This window comes from Balaenoptera borealis (genome assembly GCF_965194805.1).
Source record: "Balaenoptera borealis genome assembly, chromosome: 16".
NCBI lineage: Eukaryota > Metazoa > Chordata > Mammalia > Artiodactyla > Balaenopteridae > Balaenoptera > Balaenoptera borealis.
In genome coordinates, this window is record NC_138872.1 from 81415682 (window position 1) to 81430237 (window position 14556).

Sequence of the window (14556 nt, forward strand, 5' to 3'; positions counted from 1 at the left end):
TTGTGACCACCTAGAGGGGTGGGATAGGGAGGGTGCGAGGGAGACGCAAAAGGGAGGGGATATGGGGATGATATATGTATAGGTATGGCTGATTCACTTTGTTATACAGCAGAAACTAACACACCATTGTAAAGCAATTATACTCCAATAAAGATGTTAAAAAAAAAGAATCTATGTAACAAAAGAGCCTTGTTTTCAAGGAACCTGATATGTCAATGGGGGTGGGGAGGACAACATGCACACTCACAGAGCACACACACATGCACGCACTGTTACACACCAGGAAAAAGAAAGACGGGTACATGCCAAGCAGAGAGCGATGATGTTGACTGGATCCATGGGTTATCCATGGTGGGGGAAATGGATTTGGTCTGGGTTTTGAGAAATGGGGAGTGGGGTAGGCATGGGGGAGGGTGGGGAAGGAAATGGCATGAACAGAGATGGGAAGTGACAGAGCAGTGAGCAGGTGTGTCTGGGCAGGTGGCAGGTGTCTGGGGAACCCTCTTTCCTTTTTGAGGATGGCGCCCAAAGGGAGAATCATGTCCTGCACGATGTATCCCTGGGGGTCTTCTTGCAGAGCCCCGGTGGCCAGCCCTGTGGATTCGCCCACGACAGGTCAGTGTGCCTTGAACTTGCGGGTGTGTGTTTCATAAAGATCCCTTTCCCCCTAGAGGTCTGTGAACTGACAGCGTTTGGATTTTGTACCGTGTGAAACATGGAAAGTCAAGGCCAGGGACGCTTTTGGAATATTCTTTTTATTTATTTATTATTTTAAAAAAACATTTTTTAGTTGCTTCTATATCAAAAGTGAAAAAGCATAGAATTCAACACACTTTCAAGAACGTTGGACCCCACATCTGGGTATCCTTGAGGGTACTGTGTGGCTGTCATTGTCCAGTGCATCATGGAAAAAGAAAAAAAACACACAAAGAACGAAGATTTTTCACTGAAGGGCGCAGTGGGATGATTAGGGTTCTATTAGGTTACATTCATTCGACATCTATGTGCAATTCGTCAATAAATTGGTCTTCATGCCTTACCCACCAGCTAGTTGGCTTTCAGAAAGATTATCTAACGGGGGGTAATTGAGCCCGAGCTTCTTGCTGTGTCTCTCATTCTCTCTCCTCTCACTCTCTCGCTCTCGCTCTCTCGCTCTCTCTGTCTCTCTGTCTCTCTCTCTCTCTCTCTCACGTGTCCACAGCTCACACACAGCAGCCGGAAATGACACACTGAAGTGAGTCACCAATGCGGCTGTGAGTCACCCTGTAATTGGGGAAAGTTCTGTCCTGCTAGGTCGTGTAGCCTCTTGCACTCCCGCTCCTAAATATATTGGAAAATTTTGAAACAACAACTCTGTCTGCCTTGACCCACCACATCCTTTTGGTCCCTAAAGTGGGCTGAAGTTGGACAGTCCTGGCAGGGGTCCTGCTCCACGGAGTGGAAAGGCCAGGAGACGAGCGATGGGGTTCAGGCAGCCACCAGGTGGCAGTGTGGGCCCTATCACGCCTGCTGCCAGGAGGGGAATGACAGGCAAGTGGCCACTCCTGAGGTGCAATGACACAGACCACAAAGGAACACTATGAACAAGTTTAAATAATATGTTTTCTCCATAGTCCTTTCTCTCTCACAAGCATACAAGGACAAGGATGTGATTACTCAAGGACACCCCTGGCATCCCACCCTCCCCACCAGGATATTGGAGCCAAGAACCAAGCATACATCTCATCTCTCTCCCTCTATTTCTGCAACATAAAGTTTGTGGGAAGCAGAAACCTGCTTCTCTGAGTAAACAAGTCACCTACACTCCAAAATAATATATGCACACTGTTTCTGGGGAGGGGGCTACCAGGCCTGGGTGGGTCTCGCGCCTCTGAGCTGGGGGAGGACGGACCTTGACATGAAAGAGTGTTTCTCCCATTGGCCTTCTTTGGCCTGCAGCCAGCTTTCTCAGCAGTGGCAAGACAGTGCAAGAGTGATGGCAACGTGACCGGAACACAAATTATTTCTAGCAAACACACAAAAGCTCCTTCCTGTAAGCCTTGCGGTGCCATCCTGCCAGGGCCTCAGTGCGATCCGGGTCCGAAGACCCGAACGGGCAGAGCGATGGGCAGAAGCAGCTGCGCAAATGATCGTGGGAGTTCTGCAGTCTTGTTGGGAGACCTTCGGGGCATTGTGCTTCCGAGGTCTCTCCCAGGGTCTCCACTGGGGAGTTTAACTCAAAGGTCCTCTTTCCCCCTCCTGGGAGAGCTGGAGGTCTAAGAGGCAGATTCGAAAGATTTACCATTTAAAAAAAAAAAAAAAAAAAAAAGGTAAATATCTTCTCTTTCTCCAGAAAAATGAATTAAAATAAAAATTCTTTGCTCCGGAGTTTCTTCTTCTTGGACATCTCCAGTTCCGTCCCAGATGAGGGCTGCATTTCCCATGGTCAGGGTTCCATCACTTGGCCCATGAAAAGGACAGTTCCTGAGGACGGAAGAATCATGGGAGATGAGAAGTGGGGGGAAGGGGAACGGCACAGCTCACCCAGCTCGGTGTTTACGGATGAACTGAGATACGGGGAGATGAGTGAGTGTCTGGAGGCACAGCCGCTCTAGTGACTAAGCTGGGACTGGGGGACAGACTGAGCACCCCATCTGGAGAGAACACTTCCTCCGAGGAGGGGAAGGGGAACAGAGCTATGATTCCTTGCCTGGAGTCCTCCTGGGGGGAGTGGGGGCGTCTACACCTGCCCGGACTAGTGCCCGAGTCCAGGAGAGCAGGGGGGGTGGGGGGTCTCCCGGGCCCCCCGCTCACCTGTGGGGTTGTGCCGCACCACGAAGAGGAAGGGTCTGTCCATGATGATCTCCTCGGGGGCCATTCGGGCTGAGACTATAAGGGCTGGAAGAGAAGGGACCATGTCTTAGAGCAGAGGGACGTGGGCACGGGAGCTTGGATTGGTCACAGGTGATCCAGTGACAGTGGCACTGGGATGAGGGTGGTTTTAGGAGGCTCAGTTGTTTCCTGGATGTGAACCCTAAAAGTGTTGGGATGTCCTCTGAGGCCTGGTTTCCTCCAGGAATCAGGTAGAGATCTCTCAGGTAGTCACTCGCAGGCACGTTTATCTAAACCCTTTTAGGGCGTATTGGAAGCAAGTGCCTTTAAGTTGACTGACCACTCTGAGAGCAAGCCAGGACCTCACATTCAGAGGACCTCAGAGCCAGTGGGGAGGGAACGGGGTGCCAGGGAAAGCAGGCCTGTATCCTAGTAGGATCGGGATGGTGCTCTCCACACAGGAAGCGAAGCTCTACCACGAGAGACCTGGTTGACATGGGCAGTGGGGTCTTCCCGGTTCACCCAGGGTCTGGGTGCCAGACCGCGGCCCCTCCTGGAAGCCTGGGGCTGAGACTTGCCAGGCCTCACCTGAGCCTGACTCACCTGTGGAGGAGGACGCCACCGTGCCGCTCTCATTCACCTCAATCTTCACTTTCTGCAGCGCCTGTGACACGTACAGAAGCTCTTGATCTGAAACAGAGGTGGATACCAAAACACATCAGCTTTGGTTCTCAGTGAGAAGCTCCTTAGTCCTCTTAGGGACCCCAATGTCCACCAGGGGAAGAAAGTGAAAGGAAAACCTCTTACCTGAAAGTCTGGAGAAGTCCGCCTGGTTTGGCCTAAACATGTCGGTCATTCCCAAGTTCTCCAGGGGCCTCCTGAGGTCAACTTCACTCTCCAGGGAGAACCTGCAGACAGAAGCAGGACACAGCTCAAGCTCAGGCCACCTCTAACCCTACCAGGTACCCCCGTCCCCACAGACCAACAGGATGGGGACTGATGTGAAAGTAGAAGTGGGGGGCTTCCCTGGTGGCGCAGTGGTTAAGAATCCGCCTGCCAATGCAGGGGACACGGGTTCGAGCCCTGGTCTGGGAAGATCCCACATGCCACAGAGCAACTAAACCCATATGCCACAACTACTGAGCCTGTGGTCTAGAGCCCGCGAGCCACAACTACTGAGCCCGCATGCCTAGAGCCCGTGCTCCGCAGCAAGAGAAGCCACCGCAATGAGAAGCCTGTGCACTGCAACGAGGAGTAGCCCCCGCTTGCTGCAACTGGAGAAAGCCCGTGTGCAGCATCGAAGACCCAACGCAGCCAAAAACAAATAAATAAATAAATTTATTTAAAAAAAAAAAAAAAGTAGAAGTGGGAAGCTTGTTTTTTTCAAATCCGTTTGCAAGGTCTCCTCCTTGCTGGGAGATTCTAGTACTAATGAACATTTTCCTGCAATCTCCCCACCCCCTTGAACCTATGACTAATTACTTTCCTCAAATAAGGCAGTAGTTTCAGCACAATGATATTCAGTCTGACTGGGGAGGGAGGGGGCAGGGCAAATTCTTCTGCAAGGATATTTGAACAAAAACCCGGTCTGTAGATTGTGTTCTGAGAGCTGAGCCTGAGAAGGACTCCAGCAGCGAGGCTTTGGGGCTCTCGCTCTGCTTCCCATCAGGGCACAACTAATTACCTCTATTTTTTTTTTTTGAGAGAGAGTGAGAGCATGCTAACCAACTAAATTATCCTCTTTCCCTAAGCCTGGCATTATGGCATCTGGAAATTTGGGGTAAGCATGGTGGGACGCTTCCCCACAATTCTGGAATTATCCAGTCTCAGCCTCCGGTACCCTCTTTGCTTCTGCAGAAGGATTTTTAAAACTCTGCTTTGTTGGAAGCCAGCTAGAAGCTGTAGTTCCGGCTGTTTCATCTGCGGAAGTGATTCCTTTTGTCTCCATTGTTTGGATGCTAACTTGAAGAGATGGGGGTGGGAGTGAGGGGCATTCCTAAAAGAGTGTAGATCAATGTATTCCCCTCCACCCCAACCCTGCATCATCTGTCTCTCTGGCTCTTCCTTTGGCTAGCTTTTGCTGGGTATTCAGAGGGTGGGAAATGTGGGGCACGGTCTAGAAAACTCCCCCGCTGCCCTCCAGCAGAAGAGGGATGATGGGAGGAATCTTAATCAAACCCAGGCCGGAGTGTTTCCCATCAGCCACCCACACATGTCCCTGTCCCTACCCTGCAAATGTCACGTTTGGGAAACTCCACATGGGGGTGGCCCTTCCAGGGAACCAGGGGAGAGGGGAGGGGGTAGCCAGAGGGCACTAGAGCATTGGCAAGTGTGGCAAGAGCAAAGGGTGGCTTACTTGGGCAGAACCAGGAGGCGGGTCAGTCTGGTCATATTCCCTCTCCACTGGCTGATGAGCTGGGCATCCAGAATGTTGGTGAGGGCAGAGAGAGGCACCTCTTTTTCATAGGGGGCAGCAATGAACATGCTGAGAGTGTTCCCGTGGTAGGGCAACTCCAGGATGTCGTAGTAATGGCCATCGGGGGTGGTGAACTCAGCTGCAAAGACACCAAGATGGCGCATTGGCAATGGCTCCAGCTCTTGTTGATTCTAACCCAGCACTGGCTTTTCAACTAGTCCTCCTGTCCCCTCCACTCTTTCTGGAAGCCAGCTCTCCATCCTAGCTTTTGAGGCTCCCCCACCCCACCACTCCCCTGTTCAATGTCTTTATTCCCATTTCCCTTCTCTTCTGCCAAATCACAGTGTCTTCTGGGTTCTCTGTCTCTTGTTGGCCTTCTTTACCTTCACAGCCTTCTCCCCAGTACCCAGCTACTAATTCATTCCAATCCCCATCTCCTCAATCTCAACTTTCACATCACTCTTCCCCAGAAGGATCTGTGAACCCCAGGTTATCACACTAGAACCACATGAAGATGAGAGATGGGGTCAAAGCGGTCAAATATGGGCCTGAGGGAATTTCTGGATTTCAGCTTCATCTTGCACAAGGTAAAAGCTACTTTCTGCTGCTCTGATAATCCCAGTGTCTCCTACCTGGGGAGTCTTTGTCACAGCTGGGGTGTATTCTAGGGTTTCTCCTCCCTTAGAGGGGATGCCCCCCAGGGATGAGGTGCAGTCACTCTGGGACTTGGGGAAGGGAGGGTCTTGCACTTACTGTAGTTGAACTTGTTGGTCTGAGCCATCATGGGCACAGAGACAGTGCTGCCATCGGACTTGTGGAAGAGGCGGTGGTGGGTGCTCGACTCTAGAAAAGGCATCTTCCACTGGCCGTTGAAGTAGAGGGCGTTTACCAGCACCAGGCGTGTCAGCTGGTCCACAGCCCCTTCGCCAAGTAAGTCGCTGATCATGCCTGTGGGAGATCGAGGTGATCAGGAGGCTAGATATTTTTAAATCCTTTTCGATGGTCCTCTTCAGCGCCCAGTCCTCAAATGGATGTGTGTCAGAAGGGATTCCGTCAGAAGACAGCCTGGGTAAGGTTTAGTGAACCTATCTAGTTGCTTTCAACCCCTTTCATCTTCCTAAGAGTCTCAGAAAGCCTTCCAGCTCACCACACTTGCATGGTCTTGGGATCCTGTCCAGGATCAGACCTGGAAACATAAGTCTCCCCTTACTTTGCTCCCTAAGCTGCAGTCTTGACGGGTTGTGTGTGCCCCTTGTCATGGTTATTACTGTTCTTATAACATCTCGCAATACTTTTTTAGGGATGACTTTAGAGTTGGCTCACGGGGAAAGCCTAATTATGGAAAAACATGATGCTTTGATTCTTAAAGCACTTGACCTTCTGTCTACAGAGCAGAAGATGCTGGAAGGGAGAGGTTAGGACATTTGGGATTTGAATCCCCTTTCTCTGCAGGCCCTTGGGACTGGCCTCCTTTCCCTGCCTGCTCACCTTTTGTGTGTCTTTTCACCCAGTCGTTGACGATGAACCTGGCTCTCTCTATCTCTGAGAAGTCCACCTGCTTGACTGTGGTCCGGAACAGCCTGAAGAAGTGGGGCATGAAACCCTGGACCAGCTTCAGATCCCGCTGCACAAAGATGGCATCAGCCGTGCTGATCTCATCCTTATTCCATGGCCCCATGAGCTCCTTGTAGAGTCGACGGAGGGCAGGGGCCATGCCCTTCTCTGGGCCAAAGCGGGGAGGAAAGGACACATTAAGCTCATCTCAAACCCAGGGCTCCCAGTGGGGCTAACTTCCCCCAACCCTGTCCACATGCACGGGACTCCTCTGCTCCCCCGGAGGTCTCTGGATGGAGATTTCATTCCAAACCTTAATCTTTCCTGCATTTCCCTCTTTTCCTCAAAAATCTTAGGTCCTAACACTTTCTTTGGCTTGGAATATTTTTCTCTGTTTTTATAAGTTATAAACCCTAATTTTTTTCTTTTAATAATAACAATAGCTATGCTAGGCATTTCACATGCATCATTCTAGTTAACCCTTACAACAGCCCCACGTGGTAGATACTTTTATTGTCCCCATTTTGCAGATGAGGACACTGAGGTTCGGAGGGGTTAAGGTCACACAGTATATGAGTGGTGAGGCAGGGCTGTTTTATACCAGATCCACTGGCTGTACACCTTGTGACTGTCCAAGAGCCAAGTGACACAGGGTGTGGTGAGAAGAAGATGCAGTGGTCCATCCCTGTGGCATGGGAGGACAGGAGTTGGCTCAGCTAAGCTGGGGTCAGCCCTTCCTCTGCTTCTGGTCAGTTACACCCCTGTCCTGGGAAGACCACGTGAATGCCCGCCTCCCACTCTGCCCCATCTCTCACCATCAGTCTTGAATTGCATTGCCTCTTGGATCTGCCGCTGGGTTTCTCCTCCTGTGGTCAGCTGTAACATGGCCATGACTGAGGCTACCCCATAGGGTGAGAAAACCACGTTGAGGTCCTTGGAGGCCTGCACCACCTGCTGAAACACTTTCACTCCAAAGTCTGTGGCCAGGTGGGCCGCCGGAGACTGGTAATGGTAGGAGGCAGAGCCTTCACCAAAGATGAGGGCCAGGCCCAGGGCGAGGCAGGCAAAGACAGGAGACATCTGCATCCTAGAGCCAGTGGAAAAGGATCAGATGAGGGCATAGTTCTGGAAGGATGGTGAGTGGGGAGGGGTGATGGGACCCCAGCCATGGCCAGGCTCCCCATGTTTGCCGCTGGCAGATGATACGTGAACAGGAGGGCAAGACAGAAACCATGATGAGTTCAGATCCTGAGCTTTTTCCCCTCTGTCTCAGCCCCAGGGAGTCTTAAGTGCGTTTTCACCTGTGGGAATCTTAGAACCCGCTGGCACCACCCTCCAAGAGATCTCTCTTCCCTTCCAGGAGGCTGAAAGGCGAAATTATAATAACATCTGTGATTTACACGATGCTTTTTCATTCTCTTATGATGCTTTCACAATCATTGCTTCATTCAAGTTAGCAGGCGTGAAAAACCCCTTTCCCGCGCTGGGAAAGGGGAATGTCTCAATGGAGAGGGTCCAAGAGAGGTGAGGCCCTTGCTTCTGGGTGGTGGGATTGTTGGGGGGTCCTGCCCATCTTCCCCGCTCTCCTGGGATCACTGATATGACGGCGTCAACTCAGGGCTGCAGGTCTCCGGGGAAAGAAAGAGGAACACTGGGGATCATGGACGGAGGAGATTCTGCAGAGGGCTACTCCCTGCCTTAGCCCGAGGTCCGGAGGTGGAGAGAGTTTGCTTTTCTCTTACCTGAAACTCTCAAGGTGCCTTGTGACTGGCAGTTCGTTCCTGCTGCTGCTGGGGCTTCGGGTGTTGATGGTGGTGGCTATTCCTCTGCTGGGGAGGGGGTGTGGCTCTTTGGACAGTGCTCTTGGTCCTTCAGCCAGATGCAGCCGTGCTCCTCTGGAGGCTGCTGCTTCCCTTTATACCAGATGTGGGCCGGAAGTAGATTACCTCATGGTCCGGCCCCGCCCACTTTCTGGCTCTGGAAGTCTGTCTGAACAGCGGTCGGGCCCCCTCAGCACCTCCCTCTGTGGGACTTGCTGAGGCATCTGTGTGTGTGTGCGTGCAGTCCTGTCTGTGTACATGTGAGAGAGAGGGCTTGGAACAATTGAGCAAGTCCTGGTTGCCCTGACCCCAGGGCCTCCCTTGATTTTGCTGCCCTCTGCCTCGGGATGTTATGCCAGCTTGACCCCTGGCACGCAGTGCTTACTTTCCCCGGCGCTCAGTGTAGGGAAACGATTTACACTTCCTCTTTTTCCTTTGGAGAAACAGATCACTGCAAAGTTATCAAAGAACCTAAAGATCCTGCCAACTTTTGTCCACCAGCTCCATGCACTGGCCAAACTGGGAAGAACACCCCTCCTTCTTCCTGACCACATCCCAGCAGCCAGAGGGCACGGAGCGTGCCATGTGATTGTCTGGGTTTTGACTGTCTAGGACATGAGCCTGGTGGAGAACTCCCTCTCCTCTTTCCCTCTTCCCTGCCAAGCGCCTGCCAGCCCGTCCATCGGGTGATGCGTGGCTGACTCCCCCACGTGTCCAGACTCTGGTGGTGTCCCCAGGGCTCTCTTTGTGTCAACAGTCCTGTCTGGCTGGGGTTTGAGGTGTGCTGGGCGGGGTGGTGGGTAACTGGGGTAAAGGGCTAAAGCCTTGGCGGGAAATTAGGAGCCCAGTGTGTAGGTTTCATTTTTCTGAGCTCCCTGCTGTGACTGGGGAGGATTACGTCTTATCCTTTTCCTCCAGATGCAGACATTTGGAGGGCTGGAGTGGCGGCAGTAGGGATGGAAGTAAGGGCGTCAGTTCATGGCGGGTTTACGGGATGTGCTTCTAGGGCACCGGGATTAGGGGTGGCAAAGTGACCAAAGAATTCTATAGATGGTGGACGTTGGCTAGAGGCTAGTTTGTAGGGCTGTGCTGGTGCATTTAGGGGTCTGGTGGCACCCTTGGCTGTGTAGCCTGCTGTTGTGGACAGGGTAGTGCCAGAGGGGTCCTGGGGAGGATGGTGCCCTTGACTTGGGTGGGGGAGTCCACACACTGTCATGTTTTGTGTAGGTGGTGGGGTTCAACTGGGAGTATCCATGGAGACAGCCGGTAGCAGCATCACAGGAAGTTTAAGTGGGTGGATGTGTCGGGATGTTTGTTTTGGATTTTTTAAGTAAACAGATACCAAGGGCAACTGCAGCTGGAGGACTTTCCCATTTTCACTCTGCCTCCGCCTTTGTTTTCCCTGTTGCCCCTGGGAACCAGGTGGGGATGTGGGGTGGCACGGAGAGAAGGGGAAGCCTCCAAGCCATCTCCTAACCCCAGAAAGGCCCCAATGCCTTGCCCTTCACCCTTGGGGGCCACAGGGGGACAGGGACCTGGGAGTCTGTTTTGGGAGTGCCAAGCCCCAAGTTGGAAGAGCAGTGGGTCAAGAGGTGGCTGGACCTGCCCTCCAGGTGCCCCGCTGTCCGGCCTCTCCTGCCACTTCAGATGAGCCTCATCCCTTCCTCCGTGGACTGTTCCAGAAGCTGTTGTCTCTCTCCTCGCTCAGCCTCAGCCGTAAAAGCCCTGTTGTTTTCTGGGACCGCCTGGGTCCTGCCAGGGCAGGGACCACTTCTGTCCCCACCCCTGGACCTGAATGATCCTGATGCCATTCCAGAAAAGCCCCTCTGTTCCTGGGCACAGGAGCACCTGGGAGCAGCTCTATGTCCTGTTGGGGAGAGAAGGGGTACGCTTTACCTTGGAAACAGAAAGGGCTGACTTACTAAGGGGTCTTTTCCCAAACTGGAGGAGACTTGTAGGTGTCTGGTGGGTGTGGATTAGAAACTGAGGCAAAGCCTAGTGTAACTGTACCATGCTGGGTTTTCTGACCCTCCCTTTGACTTTCTGATCACTTGGGGCCGCCAGATGATCTAAACCCAGACTTGATCGTGGTCCCTGCCTCTCTTCTCCGTGAAATGGCCTTGCCTCCCCCTGGTCTGCCCTCAGGAGATCTTCTCCACACCAGGGTGCAGTCCGATCGCCCACTGCCCCAAAGCAGACCTCCCTGCAACGTCCTTCTCAGAATCCAGCCTGACTCAAGGAGGCGTCACTTTCCCTCCTTTCCCTGAACACCAAACTAACAGCCTTGACCCCGTCACCTCTTTCAAGCGTTGGCTCTTTTTTAAGGGGCCAAAAGTCCCTACTGTTGAAATAACTGGATCTCTGAGTCCCGGAGGGTCAGAGATAACAGGATGAGTTACAGGGCTGTGGATTTCTGGGGGAAGTTCCAGTTCTAGCCAACTGGGAAAGATGTTTTCATCTGCCCTGAGCAGGTGTTTCATGACGAGATCAGACTCACAATTTCCGTGACTGTCCCCCATCCCTGTCCCCATCCCACCCACCCCAGTAGCCCTGGTTCCACTGGGGCCTCAGCTATGCTGGTCTTCCCTCCAACGCTTTACCTCCTGCCCTCCAGCTGCCCTCTTGCTCTCTGTTCTTCCTCTTTGCTTCCCCTTTGCTCTCCAAGCCCCAGGCACCCACCCTCTTTTTCTCTTTCCTTTTCTCCCTCTAGACTCCCTCTTCTTATCTCTTCTACTCATCCCTCCATCCACTGGGAATCTCCATCCCCTCTCGCACCTCTCCTCTAGTCTCAGCTATGTGAGCTCTCTCCCCGTTTTCCCCTTCTCTGTTTTCTGCTCTCCGTGACTCAATCCCTCTTTCCCTCTCCTCTCCCTGTGCAGAATCCCTTTTACAGTCAAATGCTCTGCTCCAGGCCTTCCTGTGGGGAGAAGAGGCTGCCTCCTATCAGTTACACAGGCTCCCTGGAATGTTAAGAGGCTCCTGATTCTTGGTAATTTCACTGGGAGAGCCGGGGGTGGCAGAAGGCCGGGGTCCTACTAACTCAGAGCGCTATTTCTGGCCTGGTGGCTTTCCAAAGAATACAACGCCCAAAATAGCCTGTGTTTGGGCTGGGCTTTTGGCCCCATTTTGTAGGAGTGAGCCGAGGCCTGGGCTCCGTGTCAGCTTCTTCTCTTTGAAGGTCACTACCCTGGGACAGCCCGACAGACATGGGCCACCTCAGCCTGTCTAGGGTCCCTCCTCACACTGGTGCCGAGCCTGACTTCCCCCTAATCTGCCACCATAAGCCCCTCTCCTTTACGCCTTCTCCAGCCGCCACCTCCAGCCATCTCGCCTTAAATTCCCGTAACAGTAAAACCTGCATCCCCCAACGTGGGAAGCTTTTTTCTCCAATCATGTCATAGAGTTTCAGAGCAGGAGGGCTCTAAGAACCATCTGGTCCGGTCCTTTGAATTTGCAGGTAAGAGACCTGAGGCCCAGAGAGGCTGTGGGATGTGTTTGAGAACACACAGCGACATACCATAAATGGGAGAACAGTGCCCATTGAGCCGGCCTGGTCAGGGCTCTGACACTTAGCTACTTATGTGTCTTTGGGCAAAACCAAACTTTGTGGGTCTCAGTTTTTGTATGTGAGGTAGGTATGTAGATGGACACTGATTCCCACCCTTGATTCCCAGGGTTTTTGTGAGGATTAAATGAAATATTGTAAGCATCCGGCATATTCCAGGCGCTCACTAAGTGGCAGCCGCTCTCGGTTGGGGCAGAACCAGGACAGGAACCCAGACAACTTGAGCTGTTAATTTTGACATAAGGCAAGCGCCTTGTTATAAATTTTGATGTCTCTCGGTGATTAGCAGAGTGGATGAAATGCCTGGGGAAGCAGACTGGCTGGTCACCCAGGAGAATGGCTGTCAGCCCCTCTGTCCATTTCAGGCCAGATCTTCTTGATTTCACCCTGATCCTGACATGCTCCCACTGGCCGACATTGCAGACTTTAGATCCTGGGAAGATTTTCCTCTCTGAGCTGTGGGGTCACATGTGGACCCCACTGACATTTGACACGTGTCTTGAACCCTCCAGCATACCAGGAAGGACGGCGGCTTGTTTTATCAGCAGGTGAAAATGGAGTAGAGTTTGACCTACTCTTCTGGTCTTGGCCCTTTTGTCCCCTTCTCTGCCACCCACATCCCTTACGTCTTGTTGATTCCTCTGTAACACCCCCTAACAGTTGAACCACTTTTACAAACATCCCCTTCTCTTACAGTCATTTCTGTGCTTATCCTTCACTTTACTGTGGCCATCGTCATGTCTTGTTTATCCTTATTTCTCGGAGGGGGGGCGTTGGGGGGCAGTATTCCCTTGGGGGTGGTCTCTCATACTGTCAGTGTTCAGTGAGCACCAGAGACCCCCCCCACAGCCCCCAGGCAAGAAAGAGCCTGTTCTCTTGGGAGAAAGAGGAAGAGGGAGAGAACGGGGCCCAGTGTGGCCACAGGGGGAAGTATGGGGCTGATGGCATGTGTGATTTCTGGCGTAGGTGTGACCGCAGAGCCTGCCGGTGGCAGCCAGAATGAGGTAGCGCAGGCCTGGGAACCTCCCACTCCCACTGGGTCTACCGCAGTCCCATCCTAACCTTCCTTCCACTTCTCTCTCCACGTACATAGATTGTCTAACTCTGATTCACTTCTTTCCTCTTTACCAGAACTTGTTCCTCATTTCCAGCGTTCCTGAATCTCCCTTTATCACTTTCTCTGGACACATCCTCTTTCATTTTACCCTGGCTGTTGTGTGACTCTTCCCCCAAATGGCCAAATGGTTATTGACAATCAATGCCCGATGGTGTGATTCAGAGAAACATAAGCTTCTCCCTTCTCCAAAGGCACAGACACACGTCCTGGGAGAGAAGATTAATATCATGCAATGATTAGATTAAAACCATCTGTCAAACTCTGTATACAAAGTTGTAAGACTTGGGCTATCAGGGTGTGGGCCCAAATGTGGAGGGAAGTCTTCCCGGAGGAAGAGGTACTGATGCTGGGTTGCAAGGGAGAAGCAGAGGGCAGCATGGATGGGGCGGGGTGGGGGTGGGGGGTGCGGGTCACAGATCCCAGGACAGGGAGGGGAGGCAATGCTCCCATTCCTCTCTCCACCTGTCTCCATCTCCGGGCAGCAACCCTTTCTGCCTGAGGCATCCCATCTCCGTCTTGCTCTCTTCGTGGACTTTCGTGTTCTAGGTCTACTCTTACTGCAGCCTCTTCCCAGGTTCTTGAAGTAGAGGTTCCTACTCTAGTCTGCATCCTGGCTCTGGACACAACCAGTTTACTGAGCTGGGCAGACGCCCAGATAAACAGTGACCCTGGGTCAGTGGGGAAACTGTGGGGGGCAGAGGTCCCAGGAACGAAGCAGCCTGGTGATGCAGCACAGATGGAATTTGCCAGTGGGGAGCCAGGGACGTCCCGAGTCACTGACTATTCCTTCTCTCTTACTTCCTCGCCATATGGAAGCAGGCCTTCTCTGCATGTCTGTTCATCTGAGTCACCCCGGGCTGCCTCAGCTGGCTTGGTGAGCAGGAAGGCAGTTGGTGCCTGTCTTGCTGGCTTGCTTGGATCCGTGGGGGGCTCTTCCTCTGCCCCTCCCTGTCGTTTGGCTGCAGAAAGGGCTGGGGAGAGCAGTGCAGTGTGTGAAGAAAAGGGAGCAGGAGGACGTTAGCTTGATCCGGGGAGTCACAGGACGGCTGCCTTCCCCTCATCCGCCAGCTCAGTTGTTCATAAAGGAGCTTCTCTGAATCTCTTCTGGGATGGGTTTGATGTGACATTCAGAGATGCCTTCAGAGACTGCACCGCAGTCGCCGTCCTAAGCAGCACCCTCTACCCTCTGCAGGCTGGAGGCCACATAGAAACACTTTCCCGACTCCGTCCACACCCGCCTCCTGATCCCTGGTTTCCTGGGCCCACTCCCTTC

At 52.7% G+C, this 14556-nt stretch overlaps 1 protein-coding gene across 1 annotated transcript; it reads right to left on the bottom strand.

The window, feature by feature from the left end:
* Positions 1-736: 736 nt before the first annotated feature.
* On the bottom strand, positions 737-8857 carry SERPINE1 (serpin family E member 1). The gene is made up of 9 exons (XM_082360143.1): positions 8524-8857; positions 7597-7868; positions 6716-6949; positions 5981-6175; positions 5168-5366; positions 3619-3719; positions 3415-3501; positions 2794-2877; positions 737-2463 (listed from the first exon to the last, which is right to left on the bottom strand). The coding sequence occupies exons 2-9, from the start codon at positions 7865-7867 to the stop codon at positions 2426-2428; spliced, it is 1209 nt and encodes a 402-aa protein (XP_082216269.1). The 5' UTR covers position 7868; positions 8524-8857; the 3' UTR covers positions 737-2425.
* Positions 8858-14556: the final 5699 nt, after the last annotated feature.

Coding starts and splice junctions, on each gene's coding strand:
- SERPINE1 (XM_082360143.1), bottom strand. CDS start 7,867: ATGCAGATGTCTCCTGTCTTTGCCTGCCTCGCCCTGGGCCTGGCCCTC. Junction 6,176..6,715: donor GGTGAAAAGACACACAAAAG/GTGAGCAGGCAG, acceptor GATCTCCCACAG/GCATGATCAGCGACTTACTT. Junction 5,367..5,980: donor GACCAACAAGTTCAACTACA/GTAAGTGCAAGA, acceptor GTGTCTTTGCAG/CTGAGTTCACCACCCCCGAT.